This window comes from Vulpes lagopus, chromosome 3 (assembly GCF_018345385.1).
Source record: "Vulpes lagopus strain Blue_001 chromosome 3, ASM1834538v1, whole genome shotgun sequence".
NCBI classification, from domain to species: Eukaryota; Metazoa; Chordata; class Mammalia; order Carnivora; family Canidae; genus Vulpes; species Vulpes lagopus.
The window spans coordinates 112098025-112115518 of record NC_054826.1 but is presented as its reverse complement, the minus strand read 5'-3'; the positions used below and the strand labels follow the sequence as shown (position 1 = coordinate 112115518).

The 17494-nt window shown below is 42.6% G+C and overlaps 2 protein-coding genes across 4 annotated transcripts in view; both read left to right on the top strand.

The window, feature by feature from the left end:
* Positions 1–1297, top strand: part of METTL9 (methyltransferase like 9) — a 46200-nt gene extending 44903 nt beyond the window's left edge. For 2 of the 3 annotated variants that reach the window (XM_041748675.1, XM_041748678.1), the window contains one exon: positions 596–1297. In XM_041748675.1, coding sequence (XP_041604609.1) covers positions 596–801 — 206 coding nt within the window. In that variant the 3' untranslated portion in view covers positions 802–1297. The remainder of the gene's footprint in view (positions 1–595) is intronic. The other variant, XM_041748677.1, reaches the window with a different exon arrangement.
* A 14786-nt stretch (positions 1298–16083) lies between these two features.
* Positions 16084–17494, top strand: part of OTOA (otoancorin) — a 63166-nt gene continuing 61755 nt past the window's right edge. The window contains exons 1-4 of the mRNA XM_041747073.1: positions 16084–16295; positions 16662–16690; positions 16781–16811; positions 16927–16954. Coding sequence (XP_041603007.1) covers positions 16202–16295; positions 16662–16690; positions 16781–16811; positions 16927–16954 — 182 coding nt within the window. The 5' untranslated portion in view covers positions 16084–16201. The remainder of the gene's footprint in view (positions 16296–16661; positions 16691–16780; positions 16812–16926; positions 16955–17494) is intronic.

Here is a 17494-nt window from a genome sequence, read left to right as displayed (position 1 = left end):
TTTTGTAGCTTAACTTGTATAAAAGTGTTATGAAAAGTTAGGGAGTAGCTCAACTTCACTTGAAAAACACATCGATGATCTGTCTTTATAAATTAAAAGCCTCATTAGTCTGTTTTCTGCCTGATAAATCTTTCTAGTTAATACATTGCATGCATTTACTATATCTCGGGTGTATTTTCTTGCATTTATCCCTAACCTTTCTTTCACATTTTATGGGTAACTCTCTGCTTCCATATTCCTGTATTTAATGAGGAGTTCACTAAAACCATGAACTATTACAACCCATTTGGTCTAATGAAGGGTAATACCTGAAACTGTCAAAGATGGTAAAACTATAAGTTTTGGATCCGGACAAACCTAGGATTGCATTTCTGCTCTTACCCTCACTAACCTTGTAGGCTTGGGCGAATCCTCAGCCCTCTGAGTCTATACTTCATTTCTGTCCTCTTACCTCGGGGATATGAGGAAGATGATTCATCAAAGTGCCCAGTGCTTGGCACATACCAAGTCCTTGGCAAATGTTGTTCTTCCTCCCTTCTCTCTTTAAGTAACTTGTTTGTTCAAGAATTTAACTTAATGTTTCTATTTGTTTTAGTAGGTGGCAAGTGGGAGAAACCATCAGAAATTTTAGAAATCAAGGGACAGAATTGGGAAGAACAAGTGAATAGTCTGCCTGAAGTTTTCAGAAAAGCTGGTTTTGTTATTGAAGCTTTCACCAGACTACCATACCTGTGTGAAGGTGACATGTATAATGACTACTACGTTCTGGATGATGCTGTCTTTGTTCTCAAACCAGTATAGACACGTGGAGGCCCAAGTCTTCAGAGCCCACCCCAAGAATGTACACTCCAGAAGAGGGTCTGCGTTTGCGGTTATGTGAAGGGAGGACCTTTGGGGACTGCCATTCTAAATATCATGTAGGAATTTAAAAAGCCAAAATACTAATTATTTCTTTGTAGTGTGTAAAAGGAATGTTTTTAAAAAACAAAACCCAACTCTTTGAGGATTTTTATCAACTCTTTACTCAGTAATACAGGTCACACTCCAAGTATGGAAGATATTTTTTATACTTAATTGCAGTAGGGACTCATCCCCAGTCAAAGCAATAGTCACGACTTCACATGGAACCAATAAATATGGATTGTTTTTAATAAAATGAAGACTGGCAATAAAGCTTTCCATTCAGTTGCAAATATTTGGTTACAAGGTATAGCCACTGATACTCTTTCATGTTTAGAAATTCTGTCATTATTCAAAAAATGTTTTTAATCATGCTAATAAACTTTTTTGGAGATGACTCTGGCATCATGTTTGAGTTAATATAAGGCTCCCCTAGGATCTTTTATTGCTTTGGCTTCAAGAGTGCCCACATAGTAGCATTAGGTGAAAAGTACAGTTGACTATGTGATAAAGGCTTCCGACTGGGTGAGGGGCTGGGGGATTATTGCAAATTGTGGTGAACACTGAGGCAGTCTAGACTAACCCTTGAAAGAGCAGCCTCATTCAGATCTAATACTTCAGGGACCATCCCCCACTCCCATTTTATGTTGCTTTGGGAAGTGCAAAACACTGGCTTCTGACTTTGTGATAGCTTCCACACTAGACTCAGAATTCTGTTTTTCTGGACAATCTCAGGTTCTCATAATTTTTTTTATTCTTTTTTAATTTTTTATTTATGATAGTCACACAGAGAGAGAGAGAGAGAGGCAGAGACACAGGCAGAGGGAGAAGCAGGCTCCATGCACCGGGAGCCCGATGTGGGATTCGATCCCGTGTCTCCAGGATCGCACCCTGGGCCAAAGGCAGGCGCTAAACCGCTGCGCCACCCAGGGATCCCTCAGGTTCTCATAATTGAACCATTCCGTTGTGTCTGCTGATAAAACACAGCCTAAAAATGTTTTAATTCCCCTTCTTACTCTACACATGTATACCTCTTTCCCAGAACCTGGTTCTTCCCGAAATCCTTAACTGAGTTTATTTGCCAAGAATATGGATTGATGAAGACCATGTTAGACTCCTACATTCTAGAATCCTTGAGTGCCTCCAACCATATACCCACAAATGTTGCAATAGAGGAACTCATTAGCAAGATCAATAACCATTGTGCATATTCCAAAGAGAGCAGAGCACTTAACCCAGAATCTAAAATCTCAATAATAACAGAGACACGGATTTAAAATCGTGGTTATTAACAATATGTTATTCTCATGACTTTATTTCTTTTTTCAGCCAGGTGTTTCATTAAATATTCTCATTTATATGCTCATAGAAGTCATCAAGTCAACACATTTACTGCAACACCTGGGTATAAAGGAGAATTAAAGCCTTGAAAAGAGTTACTTTATTATTCATTAAGAACAGCATCCCCACATCCTCACACCAATATCTTCCACTGTTATGTGTTGTCATAAGAAGAGTTGGGTTATGTGATTTATGCAAAATTGTTATTGGTGCATTCTAGTGCTTTTTTTCCAGGGATTCAAATACTTAGCACCCTAGATTATAAAAATAGAGGAAATGAGTAAACTTAATGTAGTTCTTTCACAGCTGAGTTTGTTTCTTTATAAATTGTCATAATCTTGCTGTTTAGACTGTTGAACAAGAGTGCAAGAGTAATGGATGTTCAAAGAGGCAGGTTGATGCAAAGTGTTTCATAATTTTGAAATCAAGAATGAATAGGATGGTCTGTTAAAAAAAAAAAACACGCCAAAAATCTCTCTTCTTATCCCCCCCTCAAAAAAAACCCCCAGAAAATACATTCATTTATGCATGTCAGAGACACAAATAGTTTCTCAAAATCAGAGGTTCTCTGAAAACCAATATCTTAACAGTTCTGTTTTAGGATGAAAATTTGAACAACAAATCCTAGCACATTTGATACCCGGTCTTGAAAGTCTTTGTGGCCTGTCGCCACTCCACTAGGTGGCAGTGTTGCTTACTGAGTGTCAATGGCTTTTTTTTTTTTTTTTTTTTCCTAAATGGAATCCTGTGTTTTTTTTTTCCCCAAAGTACAATAAAGTTGCCTTCTTGTCTGCACCATTCCTCGTGTAAGTGCTTCATATCAGGTTCCAGGTTGTGCTAGAGAAATTAAGAAGAGCTCTATTTGTGGACAAAGCAAGTTAACCTACTGATCTTGAAGGTCAGGGGCAGAGGAAAGGCAAGCTGCACCTGTGATTGACAGCTCCTTGCACCTGCAGTGTGAGCCCCTTGAGTGTTAGGGCCACTGGTTACAGAGAAGAGGAGAGAAGGTAACAATACCTTCAGTCATTTCTCCCTTGTGCAGAGTAGTTAAAAGTGATGGTGTATTTTACCCTTCTGTATGTCTTACCAGTTTTTACTTAGTTGACCTTTTAACAGCAAAGAAGCTGGGCTGGGACAAAGTAAAACTTAGTTGTTTGAAGTCATCTTTCTGATTAAAGCTTTGTTTTCACTTAGATCTGAGGACAGTGTTTAAATAGACTCGTCCTGAAGATGTTTTCATCACTTGCTTCCTACTACTTGATTACTGAGAGAAGTGTTTCATGATCCTTTTTTCTAATAAATACAGCACATATTCAACATGGATTTTCAGTGGCTGAAGTGATCCACCATGTTTGTGCAGATGGCCAAATCCCCCCAAATGAGCTTCCAGCAAGTGCCTTCATATTTCAGCTGGAAGACGATGCACCGAGTTGGGGCTATCTGATCTGACTTGCACTGCCTAGGCACCTTCTGAGCACACACTTGGGCTTGTAATTGGCCTGAAACAGGATGCTCACAAACTTAAAACCAACTTCTCCAAGATACAACCTCAGGAACTAGCAGAAGGAAGTTCACACTGTATCCATGCTAGGAAACATTTGTTTGTAATCTAAGTGAAAATATGCACCCAGAATCATTAAGGAAATATTGCTGCAATATAAAATTCAACAGCTTGCTTTTTTGCAGTTAGTGGATGATGGGATGATAGGCAACAGTGAATGGCACAATAAAAATTAAAATTTCATAACTACTGTAGCTATGTATAGGCATTTATATTTTGCTGCTTCCTTTATCACTTCTTTTTTTTTTTTTTTTTTTTTAAATTTTTTTTTATTTATTTATGATAGTCACAGAGAGAGAGAGAGAGGCAGAGATACAGGCAGAGGGAGAAGCAGGCTCCATGCACCGGGAGCCTGACGTGGGATTCGATCCCGGGTCTCCAGGATCGCGCCCTGGGCCAAAGGCAGGCGCCAAACCGCTGCGCCACCCAGGGATCCCTCCTTTATCACTTCTAATGTATTTGTTTTGTCTTTGTCTTCTACTTAGGAATTAATTCAAACTTTTAAAGTTGTCACCTTTTAAAAATTTATTTAAAAATAAATAGAATGCTAGATTTAGAGAAATCTTGCAATGATAGTACAGAGTTCCTGTACACCTTTTACCTAGTTTCCCTAATGTTTTATGTAGCCATGGCATGTTTGTCAACACTAAGAAATTGGCATTGGTATATTAAGTAAACAATAGAGTGTTGGGATTTTAGGAGCCAATTCAGAATACCATATCCCATTAAGTTGCTTACTTTAAAAATTATTCGTGTTCACTGACATGGTACCATTATTTATCTTCCAATGTTTTAAGTTGTAAAATACACATAACAAAATGTACTATCTTAAACCATCTTTAGGGGTACAGTTCAGTGGTCCATGTTTATTCATACTGTGCAGCCATCACCATCTATCCTTAAAACTCTTCATCTCATAAAACTGAAACTCTCATTAAATACTTCCCATTCCCCCTTCCTCTACCCCCTGAAAGCCACTCTTCTGCTTTCTATGAATTTGACTACTCTAGGTTCTTCATGTAAGTGGAATCATACAGTATTAGTCCTTTTGTGACTGGCTTATTTCACTTAGCATAATATTTTCAAGGTTCAAACATATGCAGGATGCCTGAGTGGCTCAGTTGGCTAAGCATTTTTCCTTTGGCTCAGGTCATGATCCCAGGGTCCTGGGATCAAACCCAGAGTGGGGCTCCTGGCTCAGCTGGGATCCTGCTTCTCTCTCTTCTTCCTGCTTGTGCTGTCTCTATCTCTCTCTCAGATAAATAAAATCTTAAAAAAAAAAAGTTCATCCACGTGGTAACCTGTGTCAGAATTTCTTTTTTATTTTTTATTTTTTATTTATTTATTTATTTTTAAATCTTTATTTTTTTTTTTAAATTTATTTATGATAGTCACAGAGAGAGAGAGAGAGAGAGGCAGAGACACAGGCTGAGGAAGAAGCAGGCTCCATGCACCGGGAGCCTGATGTGGGATTCGATCCCGGGTCTCCAGGATCGCGCCCTGGGCCAAAGGCAGGCCCCAAACCGTTGCGCCACCCAGGGATCCCCAGAATTTCTTTTTTAAGGCAAAAAAACAGTCCATGTGTATATACATATACACCACCAATGAATGCTTATCCATTCATCCATCAACAGACACTTGTGTTACATCCACCTTTTTGTTATTGTGGATAGTGCTGCTGTGAACATGGCTGTACAAATATGCAAGTCACTACTTTTGCTTTTTTGAGAAAATTTTCAGTTCCGGTGTAGTTAGTACAGTGTTAGACTAGTTTCAGGTGTACAATTTAGTGATTCAACACTTCCATATATGACTCTGCACTCGTCAGGATGAGCGCTTTCACTTTTTGTGGGTATACACTCAGAAGTGGAAGTGCTGGATCATATGGGAATAGTTTAATTTTTTTAGGAATTGCCATACTGTTTTCCACAGCAGCTGCAGCATTTACACTCCTAACAATATACAAAAGTTCTGATTCTTCACATTCTTGCAAATGCTTGTTCTTTTCTGTTTTTCTTCAGAGTAGCCATCCTAATGGATGCAAGGTGTTATTTCATTGTGGCTTTGATGGATTCTAGAACGATTTGTTTTTATAGCACAACTTGTATGGTATTGGGTTTCATTTACTAGTAATTTGTGCTTTGTGCCTTGCCATTTATATTGATACCACTGAATTGGAATCTGTGCTCACTGATACAAAGTACTTCTTTTTAAAAGCTATGAAATTTTATACTTTTGGAGAATTAGGAGATCACTATTACATAATTAGAACTTAAGATTTCCCTCTGGATTTTAGAGTCAATATGCTGTATTCTCACGAATTAAATATAGTATTTTTGTTACAAGACCATTTAAAAATCGTTTTGAATATATGTAAAATGAAAAGACCCCCCCCCCCAATATATGACCATGTAAAATTGGAATGTCTATACATCTGAACTTCTTGAGTTCTGGAAAGAACAGATATAGTTCCCAAATGCTGTTTTCTTATATCCTGTTTAGGCATCAACAGAATATTGTGTTTTGTTTTGTTTTTCAGAGTATTAGTTTTAAATGACCTTGAACCCTCAACATTTATTTTTATTTATTTTTTTATTGGAGTTCAATTTTCCAACATACAGCATAATACCCAGTGCTCATCCTATCAAGTGCCCCCCTCAGTGCCCATCACCCAGTCACACCCACCCCCCGCCCACCTCCCTTTCCACCACCCCTTGTTCGTTTCCCTGAGTTAGGAGTCTCTCATGTTCTGTCTCCCTTTCTGAGATTTCCCACTTATTTTTTCTCCTTTCCCCTTTATTCCCTTCCACTATTTTTTATATTCCCCAAATGAATGAGACCATATAATGTTTGTCCTCCCATTGACTTATTTCACTCAGCATAATACCCTCCAGTTCCATCCACGTCGAAGCAAATGGTGGGTATTTGTCATTTCTTATGGCTGAGTAATATTCCATTGTATACATAAACCACATCTTCTTTATCCATTCATCTTTCTATGGACACCGAGGCTCCTTCCACAGTTTGGCTATTGTGGACATTGCTGCTATAAACATCGGGGTGCAGGTGTCCCGGTGTTTCACTGCATCTGTATCTTTGGGGTAAATCCCCAGCAGTGCAATTGCTAACCCTCAACATTTAAAAAAATATTTATTTATTCATGAGAGACACAGAAAGAGAGGCAGCAACATAGGCAGAGAGAGAAGCAGCTCCATGCAGGGAGCCTGATGTGGGACTTGATCCCAGACTCTGGGATCATGCCCTGAGCCAAAGGCAGATCCCCAGCTGCTGAGCCACCCAGGCGTCCCTATCAACATTTTTTGATGGTGGAGTTGAGGTGGTTGAGAATATATTGGCAGTCCCTTTTATACTCAGCAGAACAAAACAGGTTTTCCTACACTTGATTTTGCCACTTTTTTTTTAGTTTATAAAATTTAATTTTTCTTTTTTAATGTAAGCTCTGCACCTGACAAGAGCCTTGAACTCACAACCCCAAAGTCAAGAGTCACATGCTTTACCAACTGAGCCAGCCAGGCCCCACTGCCACCTTGTTCTTATCATTTAGAAGCTGACCGTGACTGATAATAAAGCCCTACTGGCTTTTGCATTATATGTAACATGTTTATTATAGAAAAAGTAAAAACTGCAGACAGGTGAAAAGAAGAAAGTGCAGATAAACATTACCTAGCCTATAACCTTAAGAGAACCACTATTAACATTTTAGTAAAAAAAAAAAAAAAAAAAAAGCCATTTTAGTATATGCCCTTTCAGATATTTTCTATGCACATATATTACCCTCCCATGTTTATAAACTTTTAACATTAAAAAAATGTAAAAATGAAAAGATACTGTTATCCTTTCAGGATGAATCATGTGAAACTCATAGATACCTGATTTCTAAATCAAAAGTTGACAAAGAATGGAAGATATTTCCCATCATTTAAGGCTTGAGAATGAGCTTGTTTAAAGGATTAAACTAAGGGCTGGGGATAAAATAATTTTTTTGAGAACGCTGAACACTTGTATATAAATATTGACTAGATGAGCAACAGAAGAGTACAGGTGGCCATTTCTGAAGAGAATCTCTAATTTTTGCCACTGACAAAATAATGTCAGCATTAGGCATTTTAGCTATTGAAAAATGTTCAGGTATTGAGATGTATTTCATTAAATATGAAGGATTGTAAGGAAATCTCTAGGGTTCACAATTATATTTTCACTAGAAAAGATGTAGAATAGTTATGCATAATCCCACTGTGCAAACTTAACATTTCAATGTACTTCCAGTTTTAGTAATAGTGTATATTACTTAATATTTGGCTTTTTTGGTTCTAAAATCATTTCCTGGGGCACCTGGGTGGCTCAGTGGTTGGGTGTCTGCCTTTGGCTCAGGTCATGATCCCCGGGTCCTGGGATGGAGTCCCATATCAGGTTCCCCTCAGGGAGCCTGCTTCTCCCACTGCCTATATCTCTGCTTCTCTCTGTGTCTCCCATTAATAAATAAATTTTTAAAATCTTTAAAAAAATAAAATCATTTCTTGTGTTACTATTACATGGTCTTTGTTAATGTCTATTTTAATGGCTATAGAGTGGATGTATCACAGTTTAACCATTTCCTTATTGGTGTACACTTACATTGGGTCTTTTTGTACTACCACCACTTGTTGTGTTTATATATATAATACTAGGACAGTAAATATTTTGGTGCAGGAGCCTTTTTCACTTGGGAGGAATTATTCTTTTTTCCTTCAGATAAATTAGGTCACATTTACGGACCAATCGGTTTGAACATATTTACAGTTCTTATTATTCAAAAAACCTTTCATTGTGGAAAATCCCAAGCACATAAAAAGGAAGAAAGGTAATAATAATTACCCCTCTTCCCAGGTTTCAACAATTATCAACACTTGGCCCAACCTTGTTTTAACCAGGCTCCTGCTGCCCGGTGATCCCCTTTACTTCCAAGCAAAGCCCACACATCACGTCTGTTTTGCAGACATATACCTACAAAAGATAAGGACTTTTAAGAAAACCACATTACAGGGGCGCCTGGGGGACGCAGTGGTTGAGCGCCTGCCTGGGGCCCAGGGCGGGATCCCAGGGTCCTGGGATCAGTTCCACATTGGGCTCCCTGCAGGGAGCCTGCTTCTTTCTCTGCCTCTGCCTTTCTTTGTGTCTCTCATGAATAAATAAATGAAATCCTAAAAAAAAGAAAAAAAGAAAAAGAAAAAAAAGAGAACCACATTACAGAGCTCATACCTAAGAAACTTAACCTTTACACATTCGGTGCCCACACTGCTCCAACTATCTTGCAATTATTTTAACAGTCTGCTTTGGGATCCGAATAAAGTCCCTATGTTGCAATTGGTGGCTCTGCCAGTTAGCTCTTCACACCCTCCCTGGCCAGCCACGGTCTCAGAGAGGGGCCCGGCATAGTGCAGTCTGTCCGCCTGCGTCGGGCCCGTTTGGCTCTGGGGAGGAAGCCCCAGGCCCGGCCCGGCCCGGCGCCGCGACCCCGGGGCACTCCGCGCTGGGAGGCTGGCGCCGCCCCCACCGCTCGGGCCGCCCGGGGTGAGCCCTGTGGCCCCGCCCCCTCCCCTCCCCCCCGCCCCCTGCGCGCGCGGGACTCACAGCAGAGGAGCGGGCAGCGCAGGTGAGGCGCGCGCGGCGGCCCCCGGGGGGCGGGGAGGGCCCGGGGGATGCAGCGCAGGGACGTGCGCGGACTGGGGGCAACGCGGAACCTCCCCAGGGAAGGGGACGAGGGGTGCGAGGGGCGGGATGGAGGCCGCCAGTGGGCACAGAGACGAAGGAGATGGGCTAAGGGCAGTCGCCGCGGCTTTAAGGAAGGCTCTTGGGGGTGGGGGCGTCCACGGAGGGGGGCGTGCGTAGAAACTTCCAGGAAAGGGCTTCGAACCCGCTTAATACTAGTAGCAAGAAAAGCAACGCTGGCAACGTTTGTAATCATCGTGGCAGGTGCAAAAACAATAGCAGCAATAGTAATAATAATAGCTGCTATTCTTTTTTAAAAAGATTTTATTTATTTGAGAGAGAGCCTGAGTTGGGGGGCGGGGGGTGGGTGGGCTTGCAGGGGCAGAGGGAGAAGCAGACTCCCCTCCCTGCAGGGAGTCTGAGGCGGGGCTCATCCCAGGACCCTGAGATCAAGACCTGAGAGAAAGGCAGAGGCTTAACTCCCTGAGCCACCCCTGCGCCCCTCATTGAGTGTCTGTGTGCCAGTTATGGGCTCAGTTCTTCACCTGTTTTCTTCTTTTTTTAATGTTTTATTTATTTACTCATGAGACACACACACACACACACACAGAAAGGCAGAGACACAGGCAGAGGGAGAAGCAGGCTCCATGCAGGGAGCCCGATATGGGACTCGATTCCGGGGTCTCCAGGATCACACCCTGGGCCCAAGGCAGGCACCAAACCGCTGAGCCACCCAGGGACCCCCTTCACCTGTTTTCTATACGAGGCAAGTTCTTGACATATTTTCCGTATTTTATGGAAGAAAACTTTGTAAGAAATGGGAAAATGCAGGTAAAGCAAATTCATCACGGATTGCACAATGGATAAATTTATGAACTTTAAAAATATTTACACAGTCTTCGTAAGGGAGGTACTGTTGCCATCCCCATTGTACAGAGGAGGAAACACAAGTCCAGTGAGGTTAAGGAATTTGGTCAAGAGCACAAATTGGGGGGGATGGCGCCTGGGTGGTTCAGTTCTTAAGCATCTGCCTTTGGCTAGGCATGATCTCCTGGCCCTGGGATGCAGCCTGATGTCAGGCTCTGCTCAGTGGGGAGCCTCCTTCTTCCTCTCCCTCTGCTGCTTCTGCTGTTTGTGCTGTCTTGCTCTCTCTTTGTCAAATAAATAAATAAAATCTTAAAAAAAAAAAAAAAAGCACAAATTGGGTGGTCCAAACTAAAGCAAAGCTCCTGTCCTTGGGATGGCACTGGCTACCGGGTGCTGAGCAGGGAGGCTGGGAAGCAGAGCTGGTCAAAATGCTTTGGATTGTTTGGCTCTGGATTTGGGAACCAGCCCTTCCACTCAGCAGCTGTGTGATGTTGGGCTGGTCATTTGACTTCTTGGAACCTGTTTCCTCCTCTCTGAAGTAGTGATAATGGTAATATTTGCCTCAAAGGTTCTGCAAGGATTCAGTGAGACAGTGTATGTAGAGGGGAGTGTACTTAGCTCTCTCTCATTCAATGGTTGCTGGGATTAGGACAACTATCGAGTCAGGCAGCCCTGCATTGGGACCCCTTGTCTGTCATTTGTTTGCTCTGTGACCTCGTGTGCCCACTGAACTCAAGTAAGTCAAGTAAACCTTTGGGGATGATGGAGAGAGTAAATGGAAGGAAGGGCCTGGCATGATGCCGACACATGGAAGACGCTCAGTGAAACCTTTCTTCCTCTCCTTTTATCACAGAATCCCAAATCTTCCATTTTGTTCCCCTGACACTAAAAGAGAGGAAGGGGAACAAAAGCTTCCCATCAAGGGCAGAGCTGGAACAAGAGTTCAAGCCTCCATGCCTCTAATCCAAAAAGTAACCATTCCTTTGACTTCTGTACCCACCATGAGCCTGGCCATTCCAACACCAAATCCAGTTCAATCAGCCTGATATTCTACAAACCAGACAAGTTAACCCACTTTGCATTGATGGCATGAAAATGTGCATCCATGATGCAGACTGTAAATGGAGCTGTTTTACAGACTGTAAAACTCCATGTAATGGGGAATTGTTGGTTTGTGTCTGGGATGGGGTGTGCCAGTGTTGGGGGAAACCTCCCAGCATTTCAGCGTTTCAGAGAAGATGAGATGTCTCTCATCTGTAGGTTGACCAACTTATCCTGTTTTGCCTGTGACCTTTCCTGTTTTATTTATTTATTTTTTAAAGATTTTATTTATTCATGAGAGAGACAGAGAGAGAGGCAGAGACACAGGCAGAGGGAGAAGCAGGCTCCATGCAGGGAGCCTGATCTGGGACTCGATCCCGGGACTCCAAGATCATGTCCTGGGCTGAAGGCAGGCGCTGAACTGCCGAGCAATCCAGGGATCCCCTGACCTTTCCTGTTTTAAAAGTGAACCGTGTGTTCCAGGATACCGCTCAGTCCTGGGAAACCAGGATGGTTGGTGTCCTTGTTCATCCAAATGCTCATTCCCAGTTGCTCAGGAAATTCATGTTCGTTTCTGGTTTGTGGTTATTATTGCTATTTTCATTTTAGGTTCTACCAAAGCAGCCCTAGCCTGCCGGATTTCCATCAGTCTGCAGCAGGGAGCCTTTGGTGGGAAGGGGGAGGGCCCCATGAAGAAAACCATCAACCCCCAAATCATGATTGCCCTGCACAGTCCATTCAATCCGTTTGGCCAGTCTCCTGAAAGAGTGACCCAAAGGGCTTTTAATTAAAACCAAATCCTGTACTGGTGATGCTCTGAGGTTTCCTTGGCAGGAAGACATTATGTGCAGTAGAAAGCCGGGCATCTGTTTCAGTAATCATATACCTCTCCGTAGAGTTAGTAGGGAGATGCTGGCAATAAGTACAAGAAGCCTCATTGTCCAGGAAACTGGAGAATTGTGAATGAGGCCAGTGCCCCAGGGCAGCTGACCAAAAGGGAAGGGAGAAAAAAGAACCAAAGTTTCCCCGCAAAGCCCCTAAGCCCCAAACCCAGTAGGAGTTATTATGGAGAGTTGAAGGTACCAGCTGGGAGGTGGGATTGGTGGGGGTAGAGCACATCTGCAGAGTACTTGGGGATCCTCTAACTTCAAAACCTGTTGGAATGTGTGTCTTTTAGTGTTTGTAGGTTTCAAAAGTTTCAGTTTGTTTTTGCCCTGGGCAGTAAAATGAGCCTAATGGTTTGCAAAGCTGGTTGTGGAAGTCCCCTTGGGGGTTAAAGCATCCATTTGTTTAACCAGCTAGACAATACCAGAGAAATCTGTAGGAAAGGATCCCAGGAAACCGTGGGTGGGCATTATGGGGCTTCCCTTCAAGTTGCTGTTAATATCCCAAGAGGGTGGCATCCGGTAATTGGGGTGTGGGCTGCCTGAGAGAGGAAGCAAAATGCAGCCCCAGTTTTCATCTGATTTGATCTATAAACAGATTTTGAGGGGTTCCCCCCTCCTTCCACTTGACCTGAAAGACCCATCCCTACCTGTTTTCCTCCTGGTGTGTCCCCTCCTGTGAGCACCCATCCCCTTTTCCCCCTCATCTATCCTCCCCTCTTTTACTAAAAACACGCAGTCTCTTTTGTTGCTTTTTCTTTTAAAAATCATTTGTGAGGAAAATTTCAAACACATACAAAAGTAGGCATAAGAATATATTGAACTTTGTGGCACCTGGTTGGTTCAGTGGTTGAGCATCTGCCTTTGGCTCAACGTCGTGATCCCGGAGTTCCGGGATTGAGTCCTGCATTGGGCTCCCCTGCCTATGTCTCTGCCTCTCTCTCTGTGTCTCTATGAATTAAAAAAAAAAAAATATATATATATATATTGAACATCATGTACTCATCACTCAGCTTCCATTGGCAACTCATAGCCACCTCCTTCCTCCCCTATTATTTTGAAGCCATTTCAAACCCCACATTTCTTCTTGTAAATATGGAAGTGTGTAGCTCTAAAAGCAGGCTTGGCAAACTTTTTCAGCAAAGGAACAGAGAATCAATATTTTCAGCTTCGTAGAACAGAGTCTCATTGCACTGACTCAACCCTGCTGCCACAGCATTGGAAGCAGCCACAGACAATACTGACATGAACAGGCCTGGTCCCATATTCCACAAAACCTTTACTTAGGGACGCTAACATTTAAATTCCATACGTGAAGTTTTCATGTATCAAGAGATAGCACTCGTGTGTGTGTGTGTGTGTGTGTGTGTGTGTGTGTGTTTTAAACTATTTAAAAATGGAAAAACCACTCTTAGCTTGTGAGCCACGTAAGACCAGGTGGCTTGTTTGAATTTGGGTTGTGGTTTGGTGACCCCTTGTTGGAGGAGATCATTTGAGGGATAATGTAACTGTTGGGGGGTGACCTGTGAGTTGGCACTAGGTAATAGGAGCCCCCTCATCCCCTCTCCTGTCCTTGGAACGTGCACTGTGCCCACCATCCCACATGAGGAACTCCAGGAAGCAAACTCCAGGCAGCCAGCTGGAGGACTTCCAGGGGCCAGCTTGTTGGTGTTTGTATATGGAAGAACCTTAGGTTTTCCTCCTGAGCGGGGGAACCCGGTTCTCCAGCTCCTTCTTTGTTCTGGTTCTTGTGAGTCTTTCAGACCAAAGTGTGTCCTTTACCACTTGCACAAAGCATGCAACACCAGACACTTGACTTGTGATGCTTTTGGTTACCAAATAGCGTGGAGGTTCTCCTCACACCATGTGATTCTGTGATGCCAGCTGGGTGTCCTACAGTTTAACTCAGATACCATCTGCCTGGGTCAGAGCAGTCCCATGATACTATTCCCCTCTCACCCCGCTTCAGTACCTGTCCATGGTGTAGGTCTCCAGGTCACCCACAACTTCTGGGTGACATGGCTGTGTTGCCAGGGGAACTAGGGGGACCTGGACCATGGGGCCTCTACCCAGTCAGACCTGAAGGAGTCACCGAAGGTTCTTGGTCTTGTCATGAGAATGAACTCCAGAACAGACACACAGCATAGTGGTTGGATCACACAAGCAGGAAAGTTTATTAAAGTGAAAAGCACATTCTTGAGATATGAGAGAGAGAGAGAGAGAGAGAGAGAGGCAGAGACACAGGCAGAGGGAGAACCAGGCTCCATGCAGGGAGCCCGACATGGGACTCGATCCTGGGGCTCCAGGATCACACCCGGGGCTGAAGGCGGCGCTGCCCAGCCACTGGCGGTGCCCACATAGGCACAATTATTAACTCCATTTTCAGCTCCTGTCTCTTCTCTGGAGGATGGGGTGGGGCTAGAGCCAACCAGGAGCCCACCCAGAGTCCCCTCAATGGAAAAAAGATGATACTAGTACTTTTACCATTTAGGAATTTATTAAGTTTTAGGAGCTCTGTGCCAGGAACTCAGAGCAGAGATCAATATATATTTTTTATAACCTCATGGTATTCCTTCTTTTAGGATCTCATCGCCAGTACTTGGTGCTGTCAGTCTACTTAACTTTTAGCCACTCCAGTGTAGGTAGTGATACCCCCCCTTTTTTTTTTTTAAGATTTATATATTTATTAATGAGAGAGAGACAGACAGACAGACACAGGCAGAGGGTGAAGCAGGCTCCATGTAGGGAGCCTGATGTGGGAATCGATCCTGGGACTCCAGGATCATACCCTGGGCTGAAGGCGGCACTAAACCGCTGAGCCACCCAGGGATCTCTGATACCCTTTTTTTTAAAGCAATATCTACACCCAACATGGGGTTCGAACTTATGACCCCGAGATCAAGAGTCACGTGCTCTACCAAATGAGCCAGCTAGGTGTAGTGCTATCTAATTGTGCATTTAATTTGCATGTTCCTGATAACTAATGATGCTGATAATATTTTGTAAGTTTACTGGCCATTTCTTTTTTTTAAATTTTTTTATTTATTATTTATGATAGTCACACACACACACACACACACACACACACACACACACACACACAGAGAGAGAGAGAGAGAGAGGCAGAGACACAAGCAGAGGGAGAAGCAGGCTCCATGCACCGGGAGCCCGACGTGGGATTCGATCCCGGGTCTCCAGGATCGCGCCCTGGGCCAAAGGCAGGCGCCAAACCGCTGCGCCACCCAGGGATACCTGGCCATTTCTTTTGTTTAAAATGAAGCTTAAGTTTGTATCTATTCTTGCCTCCGGCTTATCTTCTACTTACTGTATTGTAAGAGTTCTTTTTACAGTCTGGATATAAACTGCTTGTCAGATATAACAGACCATATGCTTCTAATCACTCCTCTTTGCTGGACTGAAGGGAATGAGAAAGGGTTGTAAGAATATAAACAGCCCATTGTCATCAAGGAGAGAGATGATTGTGTCTTTGACTAGCATGGGGGTTTAGATAGAGCAAAGTACATGGAATTTAAAATTTATTTTAAAAAAAACTTCAGGGGGTTCTGAGTCAATTTGTTTTTCCTTTTTGTCTTCTGAATGTTCCTTTTTTTTTTTTTTTTAAGATCCATTTATTTATTTTAGAGAAAGAGAGAGAGAGCATGAGCAGGGGGAGGGACAGAGGGAGAGGGAAAGAAATCTCCAAGCTGATTTCCCGCTGAGCATGGAGCTCAACTCGGGGGTCCCCATTCCAGCACCCTGAGATTATGACTTGAGTTGAAATCAAGAGTTGGTTGCTTAACCGACTGAGCTACCCAGGTGCCCCAAGTCTTCTGAATGTTTTTAAGTATATTTTAAAAATAAAAACCTGAATTACTTCTGTGCTTGAATTAACTACAGGATGATGTCCCAGGAACCTAGGACATACTTTCTTTTCCTGTTCTTTTTTCTGAGCCATGGAGTGGCAAGTCATAGCGTTCCAGATTCCAGGCAGGGTAAGTCCTGAGGGAGGAATAATCTGCCATAGTTACCACACATCTTAAGGAATGTAATGGGATGGACCAGTTTAGGTACATGATACTATAGAGTGTTTGGGATGTATGCATATGTGTGAGTATGTGTGTGCATGTGTGTGTGTATGCACACATACGTGTAGGATTTTCAGGATTATTCTAAAAGGATTTTTCAAACCAGAGTTTTCTCACATTGGGCACATATGGGCACAGGTATAATTGAAATGCACTAAAATTTTCCTTCATGAGTGACTTTTTTTTGGGGGGGGATCTTTTCCTAACTCATATGTATATTTCTGTGGATCACACAATTCAATTCTAGTTATACCTTCGATGGCTTTCTTACAGATTTGCATCCATTGTTGCAAAAAATGGCGGTGAGTATTTCATTTTCTTTTAACCAAAATCTCCTCTCCTGAAGATGAGATTTTGGATGTTTTACTTGATGATATTTCTTTACCTTTTAGGAAGAAATAATAGATGGAAGCTATCTGAATGGTAATGTCTCTACTCCTTCCCCACATTGCTGCTTCTAAAAATTTCAAATAGAATGTGCCTGTGATTTCTCTGGAATGATTCTTTAAAGTTGTCTTTTCATTTTATTCCCATGCAGCATTACTGGATCTCATACAGTTTCAAAGGTAACCTACTCCAGAGGGGAGGGGAAGGGATGGAATAGATGTTTAATAAAAATTCCTAAGTGAAAATCTCTTAATTGTAAAAAGTAATACATACCTAGGTATTCATTACAAAAAATATCAACCAGGGTACAAGTGTTTTAAAGTAGCTACATGAGTTTCACAAACTTTTATTCCTCTCTCTCTGGCACAGGTGTTAACATTTACTGAGGGTTTACTATGCAGCAGCCTCCCATTGTTAGTGCTTTGTGTGTAGAAACATGTCCAGTCCTCAAAAGCTCCCCCAGGGAAGGTGTTGTTATCCCCTTGGACAGAATAGTGAAACTAAGGCACGGGACGGGTGAATCAGGGTCATGCATCTGGGAAGCGTGGTGGAGCAGAGGTGTGTATCCAGTAGTGGGGCTCTAGGGCCCATTGCCCTTTCATGTTGTATACATCATATGGGCTGGTGTTAGATACCAGAGTTGTGGGCCGGGGAACTAGAGAGTGTTGTGGAAAGACAAATGCTAACAGATCATGCTAATATGATGAATACTATGAGGG